General features: G+C 46.5%; 1 protein-coding gene across 4 annotated transcripts in view; it reads left to right on the top strand.

The window, feature by feature from the left end:
- STXBP5L (syntaxin binding protein 5L) overlaps positions 1-26,526 on the top strand; it is a 575,500-nt gene that overhangs the window by 546,657 nt on the left and 2,317 nt on the right. For 2 of the 4 annotated variants that reach the window (XM_075592896.1, XM_075592895.1), the window contains 7 exons: positions 2,156-2,326; positions 17,819-17,923; positions 20,613-20,858; positions 22,606-22,966; positions 24,637-24,802; positions 25,452-25,563; positions 26,262-26,482. In XM_075592896.1, the coding sequence (XP_075449011.1) occupies positions 2,156-2,326; positions 17,819-17,923; positions 20,613-20,858; positions 22,606-22,966; positions 24,637-24,802; positions 25,452-25,563; positions 26,262-26,482 (1,382 nt within the window). The remainder of the gene's footprint in view (positions 1-2,155; positions 2,327-17,818; positions 17,924-20,612; positions 20,859-22,605; positions 22,967-24,636; positions 24,803-25,451; positions 25,564-26,261; positions 26,483-26,526) is intronic. The other 2 variants (XM_075592898.1, XM_075592897.1) reach the window with 1 other exon arrangement.

The following is a 26,526-nucleotide window of genomic DNA, read 5'->3' as shown; positions in this document are numbered from 1 at the left end:
TATATAGATATAGATAGATGGGATGCTAACCCTTTGATTGCTGGATGGATCTGCACACTGGATGGGTACTGTACATCGCAGTGTTTTGCTAATTCGTAAAGAAAGTGGGGTGGGGGGTAGAAAAATGAGCATTCCGCTCGCGCTTTAATAACGTACGCTCTGCTGAGAATGAAGAGCGCCTTGTCACTATAACAAGGAGAGAGACCTCACAGCGTCGATGTTCTTCATAATGCAGCTGCTCCGGTGCTAATCCTGTCTGTGTCACTGACACAGACACATTCATACAGAAGGGGACTGCCAATTAGCGCTTCTTGCTGCAGTCTCTGGGGTCACCGTGGTGGTCTGCTAATGGCCACAACAAGCAAAGCTGGAGCAAATCAGCGGGCTTTTAATGGCCCAGAGCAAAGGAAGTGTGAGCCTGTGAAACAGATCCCCCCCTGTGTAAGTGGCACTCATTATATGTAAAGGTACACTCCGCACATAAGGAGCATGCACTGAAGAGATCTAACTACTGTATATTCTAGGTGTGTGGAGTTGCATTAATTTACTTGGTGTTACGGTATCTAATGGCTAGTGGGTTTATATTTGAAATCAAGATGCATGTCATGCAACACATAACATTCCTTCCTGGGTGTCTGCTGGGACCTGGCTGCAGGAATATCGGCTTCTGCAGGGTCTCAGGGAAGCTCGGAGAGTCTGGGTGGGATGGGTGGGATGGGTGCTCTCACCTGCACAACCACTGGGTGAGTGTGTGAGGGTGTGAGTGATGGGTGCTCTCACCTGCACAACCACTGGGTGAGTGTGTGTGTGAGTGATGGGTGGGTGATCTCATCTGCACAACCACTGGGTGAGTGTGTGTGTGAGTGACGTGATGGGTGGGTGCTCTCATCTGTACAACCAGTGGGTGAGTGTGTGTGTGAGTGATGGGTGGGTGCTCTCATCTGCACAACCAGTGGGTGAGAGTGTGTGTGTGTGTGTGTGTGTGTGTGTGTGTGTGTGTGTGTGTGTGTGTGTGTGTGTGTGTGTGTGTGTGTGTGTGTGTGTGTGTGTGTGTGTGTGTGTGATTTCATCTGCACAACCATTGGGGCAGAGTGTGATGGGTGTGAGTGTTGGATGTGATGGGTGTGTGCTCTCATCTGCACAACCATTGGGTGTGTGTGTGTGTGTGTGTGTGTGTGTGTGTGTGTGTGTGTGTGTGTGTGTCACTTGTGAGCACATTCACATGTCTTAGACAGGTCTGCAACCCTGCCTTTCACCATTATCACCCACCATACAATGCTTCCACTGCAGCAAGGGATTCTGGGAAATGACATGAAATGGCCACACAATGTCACCTTTTGCCCAGAATCCCTTGCTGCAGTGGAAGCTCTGTATGCTAGGTGATAATGGTGAAAGGCAGGGTTGCAGACCTGTCTAAGACATGTGAATGTGCTCACAAGTGATATTCTTTATTGGCTATATGCTAACGGTGGAGTTTTTTTGTCGCCTCTTTCACCCACCATAACTTAAATAATATATGGTATATATATATATATCAGGTTCCCGTATCTACATGCTCCAGTTCAGCTGTAGTGACGCCGCTCTGCGTTTTCCGTTTACCGGTGCATGACACGTCCTGGCTGTCAGCATATTGTAAGTCGCATCATACAACAAGGTTATTCATTGCATCACACCTTCTGTATTTCCGAGAGAACCCAGAGGAGCACATCGGAGAGAGTTGAGTGATCTGATAGCGGTGATCTAAAAGAAGTTCTATGTGTAGAATCCACTTCGCCACACGGACCTGTGTCCTGATTCACTTAGGGAAGTCCAATTTGAACACACATTACATTTTATACATTTGTAACAGGTACTTTGCAGTCTTACGGTGTGATATTGATATCAAAACCCCTCGTTAAATAAGGGAGACAATGTTTCAAGGGCAGACACTGAATAAATATCTCCTTTTTATATATATATATATATATATATATATATATATATATATATATATATCTATAATTACGGGTGTAGCTGCTGCTGCTGCAAATGTATTGCCACACAGTGAACATATTACAGAGGATTGTCAGAGGGGTGAGAGATTTTCGCCTAAGGTGTTAAAGTGGTCGTGGACATTTCCGCCTTTCGTTACGTGGTATTTCTCTCTCTCTTGCAGATCACGTAAACGGACACTGCATCAGCCCCACTTCTCAGACTTGCAGCTCCGGCAAACGCATCCCGAGCGCTGACGCGGCCAAAGCCCATCGGCGCGGCCCGGGAAGGCCGCCTTTCAGGAAAGCCCAGTCCGCCGCGTGCATGGAGATATCCCTGCCAGCCACCTCCGAAGGTAGGACCCTCCCCACCCTCCCCCCCCCCCGCGCCCCCGTTACACCCACGCAGAGAATACAGAGGCGTGTGCGCCCGGCTCACCTGAGTACTCTGCGAGAATGGCTGCGATCGCGTCTGGAACGCCTGGAATGTACTGTGCGTGCAGAGGCACGGGGTCACATCTGTATACATGTCTGTGTGTTCATTTCTGGAAACCTACCACTAACTAGCATGATTCCTCCGTCCCAATATTAACACACTGTATGTTTAGAAGTAGCTGGCATGGTCCTCGTGTGAGCCGGTTTCCCCAAACACGCTGTATTAGCGTGGCCCCTGTCCCCTGGTACTGCTCTCCAGGCTGTTGTGCATTTGATTGTTTAATAGTATTAGATATGATCAAGGGCCACCAACAGGTCAGGTTTTAAGGATATCCCTGCTTCAACACAGGTGGCTCAATCACTCCCTGCGTCAGCATAGCTGGCTCAATCAGTAGCAGCTTCAGCACAGATGGCTCAATCAGTGGCTCAGTCTTCGACTGAGCCACTGATTGAGCCACCTGTGCTGAAGCAGGGATATCCTAAGAACCTGACCTGTTGGTGGCCTTTGAAGACTGGAGCTGGCCTCTTCTGCTCTAAGTGAACGCAGTACTGAGCTGCCTGTCAGTGTTCCAGGTTAATGGAGTAAGATTCAGCTCGTGTTACTGATCTGTAGGTTATGATTCAGCACAAAATGGCCCCCACCCCTACCTGAGATAGCAGAGGATACTCTTAGAGATGTGTATTTCTTTCCTAGGAGTGAGTAGACGCTGCGTCACCGTTTCCCTCCTGATGATGAGACCGATGACCTCATGGGCGTTAACGAGATGTATCCCAAAAGAACGTCACACACCAAAAAGGAGCAGTTCATGCCCTTTTATTTATTATTATTTTAACGTAGGATTGAAGCCGGGGGTCTCTGGAGCTGAACCCCGTTAATTTCCGCTCCGGGGACCCCCTGCTTCCCGAGATACAGACCTCTCCGAAGGGGGCGCCGGTGTCTCTGCAAAGTTTAAAGCTCCCGCGTCACGCGGGCCAATAGGAAGCCGCACCTGATGATGTCACGGCTTCCTATTGGCCCGCAGGGTGCTAGAGCTTTGAAACTCCCCTGCTAGCCAACCGGCTACCGGCACCTCCTACAGAGGTCTGTATCTCCGGAAGCAGGGGGTCCCCAGAGCTGAAATTAACGGGGTTCAGTTACAGAGACCCCCCTGCTTCAATCCTACGTTAAATAAATAAATAAAAACAATTCGCAAAACAAAATCACGCGCTGGGATTACCTCTTTAAGAATGTGTTAGATCTGCACTGTATGTGCGAGAGAAAGATGTATCTTCCTTTACCCATCCCTGCCACGCGAGGATAGGGCGAGCTGCACTATTAGCTATTTGAAGGGGATACTCCTGAAGCTCAGCCAGGAGTATTATTTTTTTTCACACTGCATTTTGTTTGATAGACTAGTAAGTACTTTAATACTCTGCATTGCTGCACTCTGCCCATGATCAACTTCAGCAACGGACACATTATCAGCGATCGTTTGGAAACAGGCTGGCTGTAATATAAATTGCAATACATTCGGCAAGTGATGGCCCGGGAGGCCGCAGGGACAGGGAGTTAGGGTGACGCTACCTGGTTTGGTAAATGTAAGAGTAAAAGCCTGGGAGGGGTATGCATTCCCCTTACTCCTGTTCTATCCGCTCAGATCTCCACGTTCTGTACGTTCCGTACGTTCTGACGTTCCGTACGTTCTGACGTTCCGTACGTTCTCACGTTCCGTACGTTCTCACGCTGCTTTCGCCATTTCCACTGACTGCGCCCAGTTTTAATTCTTACTGGACCTGCAGCACAGCTACAATGTTATTGCTGCAATGAAGACATTTCAGCCCGGCAGTCTCCTTCTCAAATGCTCAGCATGTGCTCCAGGTGCTGTCAGACATGGGTTCAATCCCTGACTATTACAGGGCTGCTTTGCATTGAGGTGCACGCTCTAACACTTGGGGCAGTTTACGCCTCTAGCCCTTAACCTCTTGGTTTCTTGGGGACGTGCACTGAAGTTGTAGTTCCTAAATCTATCAGGGACCCCTCCCGCAGTGAGGGACTGAGCAGGACAAGCCTAGTCTGCAAAACGTGCGTGCTGTAATTCTGCCTGCTACGGCAGGGAGACTTAAATAACCTAAATGAAGAATGACTTTTTATAATAACTATTTCATATAATAACTTTATTTCATATAGCGCTTTTCTCCCAACGGGACTCAGAGCGCGTCACAATTATAGCGCAGCGTGCGGTACGCAGCACATAGGAACGTTACAGACACAGCCCCTGCCCAGGTGAGATTACACTCTATGTTTTTGGTGCTGAGGCACAGGGAGATAAAGTGACTTGCTCAAGGTCACAGGGAGGTGACACCGGGAATTGCACCAGGTTCCCCTGCCTCACACTCAGTGTTATTGTTGTCACAGTCAGTGTTATTGTTGTCACAGTCAGTGTTATTGTTGTCACAGTCAGTGTTATTGTTGTCACAGTCAGTGTTATTGTTGTCACAGTCAGTGTTATTGTTGTCACAGTCAGTGTTATTGTTGTCACACTCAGTGTTATTGTTGTCACACTCAGTGTCATTGTTGTCACACTCAGTGTCATTGTTGTCACAGTCAGTGTCATTGTTGTCACAGTCAGTGTTATTGTTGTCACAGTCAGTGTTATTGTTGTCACACTCAGTGTTATTGTTGTCACAGTCAGTGTTATTGTTGTCACACTCAGTGTTATTGTTGTCACACTCAGTGTCATTGTTGTCACACTCAGTGTCATTGTTGTCACAGTCAGTGTCATTGTTGTCACAGTCAGTGTCTTTACTCACGGAGCCGCTTCTACCCATTTAGAATGAAAGATTGAATCGACTTCCTTGCAATGCGTGTCACCTTATATATCACAAGCAGCCACGTCCTGCGGGCTGTGCTGGCAGACGTGGCAGCTGAGAAATGTACGTGAGTGGAAATGTACTTACTCTGTGTTTGATTCCTACACAGTTCAACATTAATAACGAGTAGAAATAGCAACGTGGTAATAAAAAGCCGGAGCATCTGTTCATGCTCACGCTGCCCCTGAAAATGAACATAATAAGGGTACTGCTCAAATCGGAATGATCAGGAGGCAGGAGGGACCAATGCCAGTCCTCAGGGGCCACCAACAGGTCAGGTTTTCAGGATAACCCTGCTTCAGCACAGGTGGCTCAGTCAAAGCTAAATAACTGTGGCTGACATACATTGTATCAGTAGCTGTGCGTTTGGAGTTACTCCGTGTGAGTCCGTGGCAGGCGTGGGAGTCCGTGGCAAGCATGTGAGTCCATGGCAGGCGTGTGCCCGGTCAGCCTCACGCTGCATCTGGGTTCCCAGTAGCAGCCCCCCACAGATCTCCGCACTTCCTGAGAGTACCACAATTCCCTATATAGCTTGCTGGTAAAACTACAAAAATGGTTAATATCTAGAGGATTCTGATCCCTTTACCACAGTTATGTGGCTGCTGTTATATCCACAAGGCGCCCTGCCCGTTATATGTCAGATTATGGTGAATATTTACATTCATTATGACAATGTGGATAGAGAATACACGTGTGTGCGCGTGCGCGTGTGCGTGCGCACGCTTAGTTAAGTTATGGTGGGTAAAAAAAAGTGACAAAAACCCTCCATAGCAAAGCATATAGCAAATGGAAATATACTGTATGCTCATTTGCATGTCTTAGACAGGTCTGCAACCCCGCTTTCCCCATTATCACACAGCACTTCCACTGCAGCAAGGGATTCTGGGAAATGACATGCAAATGTGGTTTTGAAGCAAAAAGTGGCACTGTGTGCTCATTTTCATGTCATTTCCCAGAATCCCTTGCTGCAGTGGAAGCGCTGTGTGCTGGGTGGTAATGGTGAAAGGCGGGGTTGCAGACCTGTCTAAGACATGTGAATGAGCATACAGGAATATTTTCATTTGATATATATATATATATATATATATATACACACACACACGTAACGGTGTTTCCCCCCCCCCACCCTCTGGGAGATTCTGCCATTACATGGTGTATGGTGCTGGCTACCTACTGATAAAGGGAAAGGGCAGTGGGAACAGCGCTAATGCTACAAATAAAAATAGTAACACATGGGTGACTAACATATAATGAAACACACTTTAAATGTTAAAGTGGGGGCTGCCAAGAACAAAGGTTCACACAAACCAATATAGACAATAAAAACAAAAAAAAGCTGTGTGTGCTGTGCACGCGCATAGTAAGTGAAACTTCTTTGACTTTTGTCGCAGAAATTGACTTATAACGCGCGTGCTCGGCACACATGTGTCAGTCAGTGTATGTGTCAGTCAGTGAGTATGTATGTGCGTGTGTGTCACTCAGTGTGTGCATGTGTGTCAGTCAGTGTGTGCATGTGTGTCAGTCAGTGTGTGCATGTGTGTCAGTCAGCGTGTGTGCGCGTGTGTCAGTCAGCGTGTGTGTGCGCGTGTGTCAGTCAGTGTGTGCGCGTGTCAGTCAGTGTGTGTGTGTGTGCACGTGTGTCAGTCAGTGTGTGTGTGCGCGTGTGTCAGTCAGTCAGTGTGTGCGCGTGTGTCAGTCAGTGTGTGTGTGTGTGCACGTGTGTCAGTCAGTGTGTGTCAGTCAGTGTGTGTGTGTGCGCGTGTCAGTCAGTGTGTGTGTGTGTGCGCGTGTGTCAGTCAGTGTGTGTGTGCGTGTTTCAGTCAGCGTGTGTCAGTCAGTGTGTGTGCGCGTGTGTCAGTCAGTGTGTGTGTGCGCGTGTGTGAGTGTGAGTCAGTGTGTGAGTGTGAGTCAGTGTGTGAGTGTGAGTCAGTGTGTGAGTGTGTCAGTCAGTGTGTGTGTGTGTGTGTCAGTCAGTGTGTGTGTGTGTGTGTGTGAGTCAGTGTGTGTGTCTCTCTCTGTGTTGTGTGAATGTCTCTCTGTGTTGTGCCCCCCACCCCTCCTCCTCCCCCCCTCCCACTACCCCAGGCGGAGCTGCGGACTCCCAGCCCCCCCCCCCCCCCGCGCGACACGTGGTCCCGTTACCCCCCTCCTCCCGACTCCCACTACCCCAGGCTGATCTTCGGACACGGAGCTGCGGATTCCCAGCCCCCCTGGCGACACGTGGTCCCGTTACCCCCCTCCTCCCGTTACCAAAGCAGGAGTGACAGGGCAGGGGGTGGAGCCTCGGCCTCAGCTATCCCACCACGGAGCAGCGTACTCCACGGCGGGCAGCAGCACAGAGCCCGTGCCGGATGAGGGGAATTAAATACCCCTTAACACACCTTACGTGACAGCGAATCACCGGCTGCCAATTAAATTTTGAGGGCTGCCGCCGCATGTCAGCAGGAAAGCGGAGGTAGGGAGGAGAGAGGCTGCGCGGCATGGCAGCGGCCGTTAGGAGCGGCGGCTGTCGCCCCGCATATGTCACAGTGTGTGGGGGGTGTGGGCCTCGGGGGGGGGGTGATTAGGAGCGATTAGGAGCTGCGCCGGCGGCTATCACCGCCGCCGCCGCATCTGATTTGTGGAGCAGGTGTGATGTCAGTGTTGGGGTCGGGCTGAGCCAGAACACAGCCCGGCCTCAACTGCCAGCACTGACGTCACATCCGTTTCATTTCTGTCTCCACAATTCTTTTTTGCCCTAGTTTGAATGAGGCGCCACTAAGGAAGTTTCACTTCAAAAACGGCGCCTCCAAAAAGAATAACAATTAAAGCCTGACCAAATATAAAGTCCAATAAGGCTGAGTGGAAATCCAGAGTAGAATCTTCGATGAAGTCTCATGGAAAGACAAACAAACAGATAAGACAAACACACAAAAAAAGATAAAAAGAAAAAGATCATAGTGCAACTAAAAACAACTAAAACAAATAATCACTGATGTGATAAACGAGAGAATAATTACAAATTTAATGCAAATGAATTAAAATAAATAAAAAGCAACAGACACTTGAATGTTGTGCAAGAGACACTATTGAAGCAGTGACATCCGGTAGGGAAAAAATTGAAACCCTACTTACAGCAAAGCTGCTAGGTATACGCCCGTAGCACAATGTCCTAGACTGGAACCGAAGCCTGGTAGGTGGTTGGTAATACACCGCCTCCGGAGATCCACGAAGCCAGGGACTGCCGCTGCTACCACACTGATTGATGTCCTGATGTGTGGGGGGTGCCACAGGTGAAAACCTGGACCCGATGCTGCCGAGGGAATCACCGAGGTGCTAGACACAGACCAAAGGTCTCGCGATACCTCGGTGACGTCACCACGCAGCGTAAAGGCAGGGGAAGTAGCCTTTTTAGTTTTTAAACCAGCATAAGTGTTGTCACAGGAGATGTGACGTAGTTCAATGTAAGGAGTTTATTTGAATTGCGCTGCGACAGAAGAACTGGTGTGTGACGTGGGATTTGAAGCAAGGAGATGTGTTAAAGCCGCTGTTTATTTATTTTTTCTTCACTTTAATAAGGTTATGAATATATATGAGAGACCTCTCTCCAGCTAAATCTTGAGTTTGATGATAGTAATTACAGTACTGTGTGCTACCAGGGAAGTAGGTAAACTAATCAAAAAAAGTTGATGAATCATGTCAAGAAGACACGGCTCACACACAGAAATCCCTATATTAATGCACAACAGACTAGAGGTGTATTGGGCTTAATGATTTTCTGAACTGCGTAAAAATAATACACGTCTATTGATGTTTACTTTGCTTTTTATTGCAACTTTAATATAAATGTGTACCACTTATTGAAGTTGAAACCCCTTGGGGTATATTAAAGCCCTATAAATGAAAATGTGTCAAGGACCTACAAGGGGTCCGGTGCATTAAACACTAGGATGGGGCTTAAAGGAGTAAATTGATCCTCAAATCAAACTGAATATGTTGCCTTTAAATGAGTGTAAGTGCTAACCCTTGGGGCACTGTAGTGATAGTCTTAGAACAACTGCACACACACATTAGGCTATAAAGTGTGTCTTTTTAGGAGTTGGTCATGAAGGGGCACCTTATAGATCTTGCAATATAACTAGATCTATATAGTATAGTGTATGGTAGCATATAGAGTAATTTAATTTCCTCTAGTCATTGCTAGAGCTGATGCGTTTGTGTTGTCTCATTGACAGCTATATGTTTATCAAAGTTCACTGTTGGCCAATACTGTATTCCTTACAGTGAATCTGTTTAATTAACACTTTTCTTATTCATACACTTAGGGTGTGGTTTTGACACCTCAAAATAGTACACTCTAAATATTTTGAGTCTGCACTCACACTGTTCCTGTTTGCTGACAGTAAGAGCTGAGTGGTTGATGCGTTATGATGAGTTCCTATATAGACTTTAGTGTACACCTGATCACACATATTTTTCTACCAGTATTGATAACAGATTCTAATGATCTTTAAGAGTCAACCCACTGACTGTGATGTGTCATACTACAGGACCCGGTATTCCAATGCAGTCACGTTGGAGTATATCCATGTGTGATAGCCACGCAGCTCACACTCACAGGTCATTGCTGTGTGATCATATCTTTCTGCATCAGTGTCTCTGTGAGTATGTGTAACTACACTGTGTAGCAGATGTTGGTCAGCCCTTGTTTCATATTGACATTAATGTTTCAACTGATGTTGTGTTGTACCATACACATATATTTAATTACAGGCAGTAATGATGTCGATATTGACACTTCTGTTGAAGTGCTTGACTTTAATTTGCTTACTATGTACACCCCCAATACGACGTCAAGAGTGACTTACAGTAACACAGTAACCAGTGTTGTTACCTTTTGATATTTTATGTTGAGACGTATTTCATTTGAACCTTGTTTATAAATTGACCTGTTGATGTTTAATTGCTTATATCCACATTTTGACCACCACGGGTAGGTACTGGTAGAAAAATATTTGTGATCAGGTGTACATTAAGGTCTATATAGGAACTGATCATAGACTAGAATAATGAATCAACCACTCAGCTCCTACTGTCAGCAAACGGGAACCGTGTGAGTGCAGTGTGAGTGCAGATCTACAGTGTGAGTGCAGATCTACAGTATGAGTGCAGATCTACAGTGTGAGTGCAGATCTACAGTGTGAGTGCAAATCTACAGGGTGAGTGCAGATCTACTGGGTGAGTGCAGATCTACAGGGTGAGTGCAGATCTACAGGGTGAGTGCAGATCTACAGGGTGAGTGCAGATCTACAGGGTGAGTGCAGATCTACAGTGTGAGTGCAGATCTACAGTGTCAGTGCAGATCTACAGTGTGAGTGCAGATCTACAGTGTGAGTGCCCCTTCATGACCAACTCCTAAAAAGACACACTTTGTAGCCTAATGTGTGTGCAGTCGTTCTAAGACTATCATTAAAGTGCCCCAAGGGTTAGCACTTACACTCATTTAAAGGCAACATATTCAGTTTGATTTGAGACTCAACTTACTCCTTCAAGCCCTATCCTAGTGTTTAATGCACCGGACCCCGTGTAGGTCCTTGACACATTTTCACTTATAGGGCTTTAATATATCCCAAGGGGTTTCAACTTCAATAAGTGGTACACATTGCTTTTTAATTGCTTTTTATTGCAACTTTAATATAAAAGTAAACATCAATAAACATTTATTATTTTTACACAGTTCAGAAAATCATTACAACCTCTAGTCTGTTGTGCATCAATATAGGGATTTCTGTGTGTGTGAGCCGTGTCTTCTTGACACGATTCATCAACTTTTTTTGATTACTTTAATATGGTTATCCATACAATCCACACAATGATAAGTAGTTAGCTACGTTGCCGATCAATCAGCGAAGATTCGGCTCGGGGGTTCACTAAATGGCAGTGCAGCAGAAGAGGACCAAAGATGCAAAGTTCTGTGGGGAAGGTCATGTGACCAGGCAGGCACTAGATTCAATTGGTGCACTGCTAGAGAGAGGACAGCTCAAAAAGAGGTGTGCCAGGGCCTCTTTCAGACGAGGAAGGAGATGTGACTTTGTAAATGGTTGCTTTAGAAACAAAAAATGCTTCTTACATTATAATACATTCAAAATGTCATTCAAAGTTGTTGTTTTTTAAATGCTACAAGTATTTTCTCATAGTACAGAACTGATTTATCAAAAAACACACAGATAGGATATTGCTTGGTCTGCAGCTTTAAAGCTGACACCTCCTTGATAGTGATCAGAGGAGAAAAGAAGGCAAATTATAGTAGCCGACTGTAATTGATAACTGACTTTTTAGGGGTATGTTTTTTTTTGGGGGGGGGGTTGCATTGTCAGGTGTAGTTTGTGGCAGGAAGGGAACATTCAGGTGAGGGAACTGAGAACATGACAGCGGGTAACACATTGGCTTAGGATGAAACGGTTGGGGAAAGCAGTTATACTGCATGGGCTGCATTTTAATTGGTTATTGCCAAATATATTTAAACTGGACTAACAATTTCATTCAGGGAAAAAAAGTCCCATTGGAATTAGCAAAGCACTGCCCTCTACTGTCAAGAAAATACCACAGTGACCCTCATCAGGCCAGACCTGTGAGATTAGTATTAGTCACCCCCTACTGAGAGACGTAGAGATTTCTGCGTGCGACGGACATCCGTAGTGTAATAATGCCTTCTATTATGAACAAAGATGTCCAAAGCTACTGCCAATGTGACAAAAATACACAGGGCAATACCTACAGATGTAGCAACGGGTATCCGAACACTTGCCTTTGAATATCTGGGGCAATCTCCCAGTAATGCTGCAACATTTCTGTGACATTTCTGCAAACAGACTAATGGCCCATCGGATTAACACAGCGGGGTCCCTGGCAGTCTCATTCAATTTGAATGGGACTGCCAGGGACCCCCGCTGTGCTAATCCGATGGGCCATTATTCTGTTTGCAGAAATGTCACAGAAATGTTGCAGCATTACTGGGAGATTGCCCCAGATTTTCCCAGGCAAGTGTTAGAATACTCATGGCTGCATCCGTATATATTCTCTTGAAAAGGGTCTTTTATGAGCCCTTTGAGTTGATCAACAATTCTGTATCTTTAAGGACTTCTACGAGAAGTCGAAATTAACTATAGGGAGATGAGTGCAGTGTGAGAAATAAGGGGTGTGGTAAGGACTTACATTAAATGTGCAGCCCCCAATGATAAGGAAAATACATTTCTGGAAAGAAATTGGATGGGTCAGGTCACTATGTCCAGAGAGGTAATACCGGTATACACACACATGTCCAGTATTACCTCTCATTTTTTACTGGACAGAGTCCAAATACAGGACAGTCCGTTTCAATACTGGACTCCTGGTAACCCTAGCGTATGTAACAATAAAGTTTCTTGAAACTGGTTAAATTAGTTTAAATAGAATGAGTGCTATAATAGTCTGATTTAGTGTTGTACCGAGTCCTCTTTTTTGCCTGGTATCCGGTACCCGACCCGGGTAGCATACACTTGCCGGCGGCAGAGGGTGAGGAAGGCCGCTGTGACCTCGTGGGAGCAGCAGCAGACGTCCTGGTGGCAGCAGCAGAAGTCCTTGTTCAGCCGGCGGGAGCAGCGGAACACAGCACACAGCTGATGCCGGTGGGAGCATGGGAACCATGTGACCGGAGCAGGAGCGTTCCTATTGGACAGCCAGCTCCTCCTCTGCTTTCCAATAGGAATGCTCCCGCTCCGGTCACATGGTTCCCCGGCTCCCATCGGCATCAGCTGTGTGCTGTGTTCCGCTGCTGCCACCTCCACCAGGATGTCGTCTGCTGCTCCCACCGGCTGAACAAGGACATCAGCTGCTGCTGCCACCGCCACCAGGGCGTCTGCTGCTGCTCCCACGATGTTGCCGTGGTCCTCCTCACCCTCCGCAGCGGTCTTCCTCACCCTCCGCCGGCTGCAAGTAACAGGGAGCAGAACAGAAATTACCAACCCCTGGTGCCGGGTCTGGGTAATTTCCAGGTAGCTTAAAAAGTGCCGGGTAATTACCCAGTACTCGGTACATCCTTATTCTGATTAGAAATGTCAAAGATGCAAAGATACAGTATGAGAGTAGAAGTTGCTCACGGAGTCCCAGAATCCACTAGAAGAGGAGCGGGGGGGGGGGGGGGGGAGAGAGCAATATTTTATTAGTCAATGGTGGTTGATTTTTTTTTTTATTGATGCCAAACCTTCCTCTTGAAGGCACGAGACAAACAGGACTGGGGGGTGTCTGAAGGCTATGCGTAGGAGGGCTGTGATTCATCTGATAATAAAGTGAGGAAGCATCAGAGGAGAGCAGTAAACAGATTTCTCTCTCTCTTTGAAGACGGAAGTAGAATTGGATTCGGTGGTTGGTCGGAATGAGAGGTTTTGACAGATAAAGAGGTGTTGATAGCGTCACCTTTTTAAAGTAATTGGCAGAATGCGATCCGCGTCACAGGGAAAATGCAACATTTCCACTTGAACTGATTATCGGTGATAATAACATGACTCTGTTTTTGGTTATATCCGTTCAAACGATTATTATTCTGAAATAAGCCCATTGAAAGCCATTCTTTATGTTACATGTAGGGTGGGGGTGCTCAGCTCCGGTCCCCAAGAGGTGAGCTTTTCAGGATATCCCTGCTTCAGCACAAGGGACTCAATCAGTCCGTGCTTCAGCTCAAGAGGCTCAATCAGTGGTTCAGTCTCTTTGAGATTGAGCCACCTGTACTGAAGCTGATGGGTCATCCTCAACACCTGACCTGTTGGTGGCCCTTGAGGATTGGAGTTGAGGACCCCTGATGTAAGGTATTATGAGGTCACAGATGGACCATCACTTGCAACTTTTGGGAACAATGAATGTGGTGTGTTCTGTGCAGCACTTTAGATACTTAGGAGAGGAGCGGCTCAATGAGTAAAGTCACTGGCTGGCACGGCGTTTGAGGCAGGGGAACCTGGTTCAATTCCCGGTGTTAGCTCCTTGTGACCTTGGGCAAGTCACTTTATCTCCCTGTGCCTCAGGCACCAAAAACATAGATTGTAAGCTCCACGGGGCAGGTACCTGTGCCTGCAAAATGTCTCTGTAATGCTCTATGTAAAACTATCAGTGCTACACAAGAACATGCTCTTATTATTATTATTACTTAGAGATATGATAAATATACCTGTTACGTGGTGATTTCTGCATGTCCCAGAATGTGTGTTGGCTTGTAATCCCACAGCTGTAAATCGGCTAGTAACAATGTGCCTTGTATGTTGCTTGAATAACACGTGGACATACGTGTGTGTGTGTGTGTGTGTGTGTGTGTGTGTGTGTGTGTGTGTGTGTGATGATTCCCGTGGTATCATACCCTGTCCTCTCACTCCTCCGTTTGCAGAAGCATTGCCCCTCGTGGTCTCGTCACGTCCACTGTCCACGTCTGTGTCAGAGACATGCATTAGTCCCGTCCTGTTTCCGAGTCATGTTCGTTGTGTCTTCTGTTACAGATGTGATCTTGTTTTCTGAATGTCTTTTTTAGTCTTAAACGAGTAATCCAAATGCCTTTTTTTTAACATGTAATTATGTTTTTTTTTTACTCAGGATTGAAGTAAGGGGTCTCTGGGGCTGAACCCCGTTAACTTCAGCTCCGGGGACCCCCTGCTTCCGGAGATACTTACCTCCATAGTAGGTGCCGGTAGCCGCTCCGGCTGCCATTTAAACTTTAAGTCTCCCGCGTCACGTGGGCCAATAGGAAGCTGCGTCTGATGATGTCACGGCTTCCTATTGGCCAGCAGGGAGCGGGAGCTTTGAAAAGCGGCCATTACGTGATCCCTGCCAGCCGAGCAGAGCAGCTACCAGCACCTTCTACAGAGGTACGTATCTCCGGAAGCAGGGGGTCCCCACAGCTGGAATGAATGGGGTCCCGCTCCGGAGACCCCAAGCTTCAATCCTGGCTACAAAAAATAAGAGCGTGGATTGCCCCTTTAAGAGCTTGGATTGCCCCTTTAAGAGCTTGGATTGCCCCTTTAAGATCCATGTTTCTGTTGAATAAAAATATATTCATATGCTTAAGAGCCCGTCCAAAAATAATGCATGCGTACATTTTCAGTTAATAGGAGTGGAACAGGGGGGAAATATTTTGGTTCACGAGCTGTTGGTTACATCTTATGTTAAATGTGCGCGTATCTTATTAAATTAAACTTACGCCACTTAATGTAGTAAAATACTGGAATGAAGGAAGGAGAGGAAGTAGATAGGGTGATATCTTTTAATGGACCGGCACCTAGTTGATAAATTATACCTTTCCTTTCTAAAAAGATGTCCAACCTTTTTTTTAACAAATCTATTGTATCTGCCATCACAGTCTCCATGGGTAATGAATCCCACACTGTAACTGCCCTTACTGTAAAGAACCCTTTCCTTTATTGCTCGTGAAATCTCCTTTCCTCTAACCTTAAGGGATGACCCAGAGTCCTTTGTACTGCCCATGGGATGAATAGTTCATTTGAAAGCTCCTTGTATTGTCCCCGAATATAGTTGTATATAGTTATCATATCCCCTCTTAGATGCCTCTTTTCGAATGTAAACAAATCGAAGTTAGGTAGCCTCTCCTCATAAGTTAAATTGTCCACCCCCTTTATGAAATGTGAAAATAACTTGACTCTCCTATTCCTTCCTGATGACGGGGATCCGTCCTCTCTTGTAAGGGAGCTTTTCCAGTACATGTCCAGCACAGTTTGCAGGTCCCAGAGTAAAAGTCTAGTAGGAGAACGTCCTGCACGAGACAGTTGTTGCAGAATCAGCTCACCTTATACGCCACAAACCTGCTTCCACCTATTCACCTGGTGGCGAGAGCCTTTCAACGTGTAATCACCTCGAAGTACTTCAGTGTGATTGTCACCACTTGGTTAAATGGCTTTGAGGCCCGCTCAGTGAAAGCCGCGACCTGTGAGGGAGATATATCAGGCCGGCGGTTTTCTGGCAATTACACCTCCCGTAACGTCCACCATTAGAGCATTTCCCACGGGGAAAGGTATTGTGGCATTTCCATAGCGATAGGTCTTCCAATTCCAGGGGGAGCAGAGGAAGTCCCTGCAAAGGAAATGTATCACAGTGCAGATATCTGGAGATCTGGATGTCTCGTAGAGAAATGGCCACAGAGGTAGAGAATGTAGCACACCATAGCGCAGATCAGTGTATAAAGGTATTTTATCTATAAAGAAACTGAGCATGGTACTCACAATATGTACATACTTTACAAGCATTAAAAATAGAGAGCTTAGCATCAGCGCCGCAAACAGGTCAGTCTCAGCGCCTCCGCCGTACTCATTGTCATAATTATCCCAAAAATATAGAAAATGCACTAATGGATATATATATATATATATATATATGCCTTAGAAGTTTGCCTCTAATATAAGATGTGACCAAACGCTATAAATGGGGAAAAGACATGTTAGTGGGACATTGGAAGTTGTGTTTGACCTGCTGAGTTTGATATGCGATTGTATTGCTGATTATAAAACAACATATTGCTTCTCTGTGCTTCAGTGATTATTACTCTTCACATTAATATATATATATATTATATATTATATTTTATATATATATATCTCAGTTTATCTGCACACATATTCACCTTGCCTAGCATTCCCATGAAGATGCAGCGAGGTACTTCACAGCAGGGCATGCCATGCGTTGATTCTCATTTGTGGAGATGTATACACTGACACATTCTCAGCTAAGATAATGACTTGTGTGTTGTGATTGCTCAAACAATATGAGCAAAAGATGACAGACCAGATATAACGCCCAGCGGTTATCTTGATGCCCCCTTGCCAACAGATGTGCTGCGTCACGGGAATCTTTCTGCTAAGACCTTAGATCAGGGGTGGCCAAGTCCAGTCCTCAAGGGCCACCAACGACTGAGCCACTGATTGAGCCACCTCAATCACCCATCTGAAGCAGGGATGTCCCTAATACCTGGCCTGTTGGTGGCCCTTGAGGACTGGCGTTGGCCACTCCTGCCTTGGACCCTTTGCACTGATCGTCTTGTACCAGGCGCAATCTTTTCAGTGTACTGTAGGTCAGTGAAGGTCACACTGATCCATAGCTTAGCGCAGCCTCAGTGAAACCAATGATCCATCTAGGAATGCGCCTCTGGGCCCTCAAATTCTGTAACTTCTGCCCTACCGTGAATTCTACTCACCACTGAGCTTCTTCCTTCCATACATGAAACAATGATGCCTTGTGTTGTTACGCTGTTGTCGCATGCAGATGTACAAGTTCAATGCTATACTTTATTCTAGGGAACTCCACCGCACCCATACATTGCCTTTTATTGGTGGATGGACCTTTTTGGCTTTCCAACATTTCAAATCAGCATGTCAAAGTCCACTTCCAGAAGTTCACCGTGTTTAGAGGCAAAACTGGGGGGGGGGGATTTCGGGGGGGGGGGGAGGGAGGGGGGGGAGGGAAGGAAGCCGTTCACGGAATTGTTTTGAAATCTTTGTCAAAATAATTGTTGCTTCAATTGTTCCCGTCCTTCTTGCAATACGTGGTTTCTGTAGCGGTGGGTTACAATTCCAGACGGGCAATGCTTCGGCAATTACATGGAGTCAGTACATTCTCAACTGACGAGTACCACTATTCACCAAACACGGGGGCCGAGAAAGGTAAGACTGCAAATGTTAGCACCGTGTTTGTGATGTGCCCTTTCCCTCGTACTCTGTCTGCTGTGGTGATGTGTGTATTTATTAGTTAGAATCTCTGTATAAGAAGACAAGACTTGGTGCTAAAGACAGACAGACAGACAGACAGTTTTTATAGGAAAGAAATAATGTTGCGGTTAAGGAGAGCTGGAATTTTGCATCCATCAGCGAGGATCACCCTAACGTGCCATGTAATGTAACTCGAACTGCTAACGCCTCTGCTGCGGGAATATTTTCTCTGGAACGTGTTGCATGGGCTGACCGTTAAGGAGGCTACAGTATGTGTCAAGGCCAGAGTGCTGCTATTCTGGGCCAAGGCAAGAGTGGTGCTATCCAAGGCCAAGGCAAGAGTGCTGCTATTCTGGGCCAAGGCAAGAGTGCTGCTATTCTGGGCCAAGGCAAGAGTGCTGCTATTCTGGGCCAAGGCAAGAGTGCTGCTATTCTGGGCCAAGGCAAGAGTGCTGCTATTCTGGGCCAGGGCAAGAGTGGTGCTATCCAAGGCCAAGGCAAGAGTGCTGCTATTCTGGGCCAGGGCAAGAGTGGTGCTATCCAAGGCCAAGGCAAGAGTGCTGCTATTCTGGGCCAGGGCAAGAGTGGTGCTATCCAAGGCCAAGGCAAGAGTGCTGCTATTCTGGGCCAGGGCAAGAGTGGTGCTATCCAAGGCCAAGGCAAGAGTGGTGCTATCCTAGGCCAAGGCAAGAGTGCTGCTATTCTGGGCCAGGGCAAGAGTGCTGCTATTCTGGGCCAAGGCAAGAGTGCTGCTATTCTGGGCCAGGGCAAGAGTGGTGCTATCCTGGGCCAAGGCCAGAGTGCTGCTATTCTGGGCCAGGGCAAGAGTGCTGCTATTCTGGGCCAAGGCCAGAGTGCTGCTATCCTGGACCAAGGCCAGAGTGCTGCTATTCTGGGCCAAGGCCAGTGTGCTGCTATCCTGGGCCAAGGCAAGAGTGCTGCTATTCTGGGCCAAGGCAAGAGTGCTGCTATTCTGGGCCAGGGCAAGAGTGCTGCTATCCTGGGCCAAGGCAAGAGTGCTGCTATTCTGGGCCAAGGCAAGAGTTTTCAGGATATCCCTTCTTCAGCACGAGTGGCTCAATCCGTGGCTCAGTCAAAGACTGAACCACTGATTGAGCAACCCGTGCATGAAGCTGCGACTGCTTTAGCCACCTGTGCTGAAGCAGGGACTGATTGAGCCACCTGTGCTGAAGCAAGGACTGATTGAGCCACCTGTGCTGAAGCAAGGACTGATTGAGCCACCTGTGGTGAAGCTGGGACAGATTGAGCCACCTGTGCTGAAGCAGGGACTGATTGAGCACCTGTGCTGAAGCCAGGATATCCTGAAAACCTGACCTGCCCACCACTGGTTTAGACAGTGAGAACTCCACAATCTATGCAAAATAACAGATCCTGACCCAGCAGTATAACACCAGTCTGTTAGACAGAATAACGGGGTTTCTCTGCAGAATAACAGATCCTGATACAGCAGTATAACACCAGTCTGTTAGACAGAATAACGGGTTTCTCTGCAGAATAACAGATCCTGACCCAGCAGTATAACACCAGTCTGTTAGACAGAATAACGGGTTTCTCTGCAGAATAACAGATCCTGATACAGCAGTATAACACCAGTCTGTTAGACAGAATAACGGGTTTCTCTGCAGAATAACAGATCCTGACCCAGCAGTATAACACCAGTCTGTTAGACAGAATAACGGGTTTCTCTGCAGAATAACAGATCCTGACCCAGCAGTATAACACCAGTCTGTTAGACAGAATAACGGGGTTTCTCTGAGGGCAGCGCATGTAAGTTGCTACATCAGGAAGGACTGCGCTGGGGTTACAGGACAGGTCAGAGTCTCCAGGTCTGTTGCTGCAGCACACACAGTTACTGCACTGGGGAGTCATGTGCCGCGTTTGTAACCAGTTCCTGCTGCAGCTGATACAGGTGCTGCTTACAGGAGGCGTTGCACTGCGTCGCTGCATCATGTATGTGTTGTCCCAGGAAGCATGTTCTGTACATGCTGCTGGTTCAGGTGTCCTCTCCTTACTGGGGAGTACTTCTACCCCAGGACATGTTACCCATTGTGTCGCTGCCATGTTATTGATCTCATGCTAAGAGAAGTATTGCCTTCACGTGACCATACGTATAATTGTGCAGGATGGATAACGTGGTTGCTTCTTATCCCGTGAGCAAGACATCGTGCTCTCCCGGTTATTGTATCTGCGGGCGGGGGGTGTTCAGGAGCCATTTACAGGAAGGATGCGCGTAGATTCGCACGGAAAATTACATTTTGATTACCAATAAGTCTGCTTCAGCACAGGTGACTCAAAGAGCTTGCTTCAGCACAGGTGGCTCAGTAAGTGGCTCAGTCGAGGTCCTTGCTTCAGCACAGGTGGCTTAATCAGTCCCAGCTTCAGCACAGGTTGCGCAATCAATCCCAGCTTCAGCACGGGTGGCTCAATGAGTCCCAGCTTCAGCACAGGTGGCTCAATCCATCCCAGCTTCAGCACAAGTGGCTCAGTCTTTGACTGAGTAATTGAGCCACCTGTGCTGAAGCAGGGATATCCTGAAAATGTGACCTGTGGTAGGTCTTGAGACCTGGAGCTGAGCACCCCTGCAGTAGGTTTTAATGACGTGTTTTCCCCACTGTTTCTGCAGAAAGCCGGGACAGCCGGGACACCTTCAGCCGCTCCCGCAGCTCCAGTGTGTCCAGCATCGACAAGGAGTCCAAAGAAGCCATCACCGCCCTGTACTTCATGGAGTCCTTCGCACTGAAGAATGACCAGTCTCCCTCGCCGAGCCTGTGGGTAGGGACCAGCCTTGGAATGGTTCTGCTCATTACCCTCAACCTGCCGTCTACAGAAGAGCAAAGAGTGACCGAGCCAGTCATGGTCTCCCCGAGTGGTAAGCGCCAGGAATACGAGCCGTGAATTCTCCTGTATCATACGGGGGTTATTCATTGAACTGCAGTTGTGTCTGATGGGCACTCCCGCATGGAAACTCGCGTGCATGTCTGTGGGAGTTTCCATGCGGTACTGCGGAGTCACCACAACCCCCCTTTATTGAATAACCCCCATAGTTTCTGTTGCAAAAAGTAGAGTGCGGTCTATAGCAGCGGTGCACAAACGGGGGGGGGCGCGAGATTGTCTGGCGGGGGAGCGGGCGCTTACAGGGGCCCCACGCTCTCCCCCACAACATTAAATGCCGGGGGAGCGCACAAGGCCGCTGTAACTCCCTCTCACCTGCTCTCCAGCGACGTGTCATCATGGCAACGTGGCGTCAAATGATGCCGACATCATGACGCCGCCCATGCCAAAGAGCAGGTAAGGGGGGGGGGTGCAAGCAGAGGCGGGAGAGGGTTGGGGTTCCTTGCAATGCATCTGATCTCAGACGCGCTATTAGAGAGGGTTGGGGCTCCTTACAATGCATCTGATCTCAGACACGCTATTAGAGAGGGTTGGGGTTCCTTACAATGTATCTGATCTCAGACGCACTATTAGAGAGCGTCGGGGCTCCTTACAATGTATCTGATCTCAGATTAGAGCGCGTCGGGGTTCCTCAGAATGTCACTTTGGGTTCCATAACCCAAAAAAAGTTGGAAACCAATGATCTAAGCTATCATAAGAAAAAAGTAATGCCTCACATTCCCACTGTATTTCCACGTATATTCCCTTTCATGGGCTTCCTGTGAGCATTTCACACACATTCTGAACATTTCACAAATCACTCCAAAATATTCTGCGAACTTTCCCAAAGTGGATTGAGGCCGGTTCACATGATCCCGATATATTGCAGCCTTCTGCGTGTTCACCACAGCTGCAGTACTTGCTCACGAATGCCTTCTAACCTTCTCCAATACCAGTAGAAGAGTGGCTGCCTTATGTGAGGGAGGGCAGGGTTTTTGGGTTACCTGATGGTCACATAAAGCCCCATGTTGGATTGCAGAACAGTCTGTGTCTTGGGTCTGGCCAGGGTATAATGTTCTCCTGGTTTAAATCGTCAATGTTCATGAGGATGAATTTAGACATTTACACAAAGGCGAAAAGTTGGACAAAATGTTTTATGATCTGTCATTTCTTCATATTTTTTTAATTGCAACATAAGTAAATTGCACCCGCTTCTTGTATTTTGCGGCCAGGCTCATTGAAGAAAAATAAAAATAAAAAGGCTCCCGTCACCAGCAATGCGCAAAGAAAGTTTGTTGGGTGAATTATTGGTGCTTTACCATTTTTGGGTGAACTTTGGCGGTATTACCGCCTTTCTCTAATTACCACTGCTTACAATTTGCCAATTTGGCAAATGTCTACACATGTTTTGCACATCGGTACCTGGCTCCCTGAGGAGATGGAGCTTTAAAAGTGGGAATAGTGTCTCAATTCTTAGCAATAAACAGTACAGCGTGTTGCTTTTCTGATGGAATGTTCTCACGTGGCTGATGTCCCTTCCACGGCCAACACATTAGGATGGGACTTTGTTTCTTTGTCAGCCTGTACTGTATTTATAATTGTTGGAAATTTTCACTGTGTGTCTGTGTTGTATCAAATATTTCTACAAGTCACATTGTTGGCGTCTGACATTAGCATAGGGTGTGATTACTACCATACCATATATAAGCAGCTTAATGATAGTAACCTGCCTCTTTCAATCCTAGGTACCGTTTTAATGCTAAAAGGAGCAGTGCTTACTTTTTCTTGCCTGGACTGCATGGGCAGCTACATACACCCATCTTACGAAATCTGGAGGGACCCGAACAGCACCGAGGATAACGAGAAAACAAGGAAAAGGAAACTGGTCACCTTCTCTCCGGCATCTTCCCAGGAGATGGGAGACCACCAGTTTGCCGTTATCTGCTCGGAAAAACAAGCCAAAGTTTTCTCCCTGCCCTCGCAGACGTGTCTGTTTGTGCACAACATTACAGAGACCTCCTTCCTCCTGCGGGCGGATGTGGTCACCATGTGCAACAGCGCCTTGCTGGCATGCTTCTGTGCCAATGGGCATATCATGACAATAAGGTACTTGGTGACTTGAATAGGACTATAAAGCATAACAGAAAAGTTATTTCCTCAGCACGTCCAGTGGGAAAACAAAATGAGGATAAGTTACATAGTTACATAGTTACATAGTAGATGAGGTTGAAAAAAGACATATGTCCATCACGCTCAACCTATGCTACATTTAGATGACAGATACTTTATCCTATATTTGTAATTACAGTATTTTGATCCAGAGGAAGGCAAACAAAAACCCCAGTGACATATCATCCAATGATATCTTATAAGGGGAAAAATAAATTCCTTCCTGACTCCAATAATTAGCAATCAAATCAACATCCTTCCCATGTATACTTATTTGGTATAACCCTGTATACCATTTCTTTTCTTTTAAAGATGTCCAACCTTTTTTTGAACAGATTGATTGTATCTGCCATCACAATCTCCATGGGTAATGAATCCCACACTGTAACTGCCCTTACTGTAAAGAACCCTTTCCTTTGTTGATGGGGAAATCTCCTTACCTCCAACCTTAAGGGATGACCCTGTGTCCTTAGTACTGCCCTTGGGATGAATAGTTCTTTTGAAAGCTCCTTGTACTGTCCCAGAATATATTTGTATATAGTTATCATATAATCTCTTACACGATTTGGAACAATGAATAAGTCATACTGCATTCGCAGACTCTTGTCACCGACAAGAGAACCTCTATCAAGTTCTCAAACTGCAAAGAGCAAAGGGTATAGGCAACATTTAGGCCAACTACAATAGATGGCGTTGCACTTTTACAGGATTTATACTAAAAGAAAGTGGCACCGCTTCCCAACCTGCTATAAAAATGCTACATACAGTAAAGCCACATTGCAAAGTGCACACTGATTGCATCAATAGGACCTCCTCCATGTGACAAAACCATGCGTGAATCCATGACGCAGTCTAGAAATGTCACTGGGACAAGGTGTAAGATGCGGGGAAAAAACACAATATTTCCTGATGGGGGTTCCATCTGTGCCCCCGTATTCTACATCTCAGCATCTCCATTCCACTATGTCTTCCCCCTCCCCCAGTCACATCTTTATGTTTTTCTCTCCTAGAATTCTGGACATTGTCTTCCCTCATTGTTGGGTTATTGTCTTCACTCATTGTTGGGTTATTGTCTTCACTCATTGTTGGGTTATTGTCTTCACTCATTGTTGGGTTATTGTTTTCACTCATTGCTGGGTTATTGTCTTCACTCATTGTTGGGTTATTGTCTTCACTCATTGCTGGGTTATTGTCTTCACTCATTGCTGGGTTATTGTCTTCACTCATTGCTGGGTTATTGTCTTCACTCATTGTTGGGTTATTGTCTTCACTCATTGTTGGGTTATTGTCTTCACTCATTGTTGGGTTATTGTCTTCACTCATTGTTGGGTTATTGTCTTCACTCATTGTTGGGTTATTGTCTTCACTCATTGTTGGGTTATTGTCTTCACTCATTGTTGGGTTATTGTCTTCACTCATTGTTGGATTTTACTAATCCAACATTAGAATGAAAGTTGGGTGAGATTTCAGAATTTTTTGTTTATATCTCACCCCGTCCAAAATTGAGGGTCACCCTTCTTTTTTTCCTGGGAGAGATTGGAATTGAAGGTCATTCTAATTTGACTGGTTGACCTTTCCCTACATAACTTGTGACCTTGCTTTTTCAGCCTCCCCAGTCTGCGCCCGCTACTAGACGTAAATTATTTGCCTCTAACAGACATGAGAATAGCGAGGACGTTCTGCTTTACCAATGGTGGACAAGCTTTGTACCTGAGCTCCCCTACCGAGATCCAGCGCATAACGTACAGCCAGGAGATGTGCGACAGTCTGCAGGTGAGGCTGGGAATATGCAGCGACTCATGGGATTCTATCTGTGGCTCCACTCCCTGCACTCTAAACACTTTAGGGTTTATTTTACCATGACTCTTTTGGAGCAAAATTGGTACAAAGATTGTTATGTGTTTATTCTTAGCATCAATGTATCAAGGCGTTTTGCTCCTATTTTGCCAACTTGCGCCTGCGTCAGATTTGGGAAGTGTCAGGCGTTGCTCGTACATATCATAATGGGATTTACCAATTTGTATAACTTTATCCCTTTTTTCCGCATTAAAAAAATCTACCGTATCCAAGGTGGTGTGAACCTCTTTGATTAGCAAGTTGTGACAGGTGCAAAAACATGTTTATTAAGCTTGTTACCTATAACACTGCTTATATTTATATGTGAAGAATCTTCCCTTTGTTGATTGCAGTGTGTCCCTACCTTATTAATATCAGTATCTGATATTAATATCTAATGATCACTGTCCCCTCTGTGCTGGAATACATTTATACTCCTATGCAGAAAAAGAAAGATTTAAAAAAACAAAAAACTTCTTTGACATTAAGAACACTTGAGACGTCACACGGACGTGTCAGAAGAACTTGCATGGGCCTGATCTTTGTGAATGTCATTGCTTAGCCTGTCTGCTTTCTTTTCACTCAGGATATGCTGGGGGATCTCTTCTCTCTAGTCGAAACTCCCGAAGCGCAGAACAGAGGCTTCCTGAAGGGATTGTTTGGCGGAAGCGGCCAAACGTTAGACCGAGAAGAGCTCTGTAAGTGCCCGTGAAACGCGTGCGGTCTGCCAGAGGAGCCAGGATAGCAGTGTGAAGCAGTGTGTGTGTGGGAGCTCACGCTGCACAGAGGTTAGAACCTCTACTTGAGTGGACAGCTTACAAGGGAATGTGTTGCTATCTAAATGTATGTATAGCTTTATTTATATAGTGCCCACAGTGTACTCCACGCTTTACAAAAGAGAACACCGTACAGGGAATTATAATACAATAGGAAAGGAAATCCCTGTCCTGCAGAGCTTACAATCTACTGTAGGTGATCATGTTGGGAGAGTTACAGAGACAGCAGGTGAGGGAATAAGTGCAGTAGATGGCAGTGCTTGGTTAACCTGCCATAGTGTAGTCACAAGTCCAGAATAACACATGATGAGCTATGGGCTTCTTAGTTAATTAAACATCAATTACAACAGCAACAAATGGGAAGCTCTTCCATAATCCATGTGAAAACATGAGCACACATTCTCTTCCCCACTGGTTGTGTGGGCCCGTGTGGGTTTGTGTGTGCCTGTGTGGGTTCCTGTGTGTGTTTGTGTGTGCCCATGTGGGTTTGTGTGTGCCCGTGTGGGTTTGTGTGGGCCTGTGCAGCTGCTCTGTCAGCTGACACATAGAGTGCTACAAAGGATATAGACTTAAATACCCCAGTATCCCACTGATGAGGTCCCCTGTGTTTGTGTCCTCAGTTGGTGAGGCCACTGCAGGGAAAGCCTCTAAAAGTCTGGCGCAGCACATCCCCGGCCCCGCGGGAATGGAGGGAGTGAAGGGCGCAGCCAGTGGCGTGGCTGCAGATCTGTGCCGTGCCCGGATTGCCCTGGATGAGAGAGGGCAAATGCTGGGAGAACTGGAGGAGAAGACGGCAGGGATGTTGACCAGCGCTGAGGCTTTCTCTAAACACGCACATGGGGTAAGAGATACTTGTTGGGATTTTCTTTTGCATTGGAACATTCC

Source organism: Ascaphus truei, chromosome 3, assembly GCF_040206685.1.
Source record: "Ascaphus truei isolate aAscTru1 chromosome 3, aAscTru1.hap1, whole genome shotgun sequence".
In the NCBI taxonomy this organism is placed as follows: Eukaryota; Metazoa; Chordata; class Amphibia; order Anura; family Ascaphidae; genus Ascaphus; species Ascaphus truei.
This window is presented reverse-complemented; position numbering and strand designations above follow the sequence as displayed.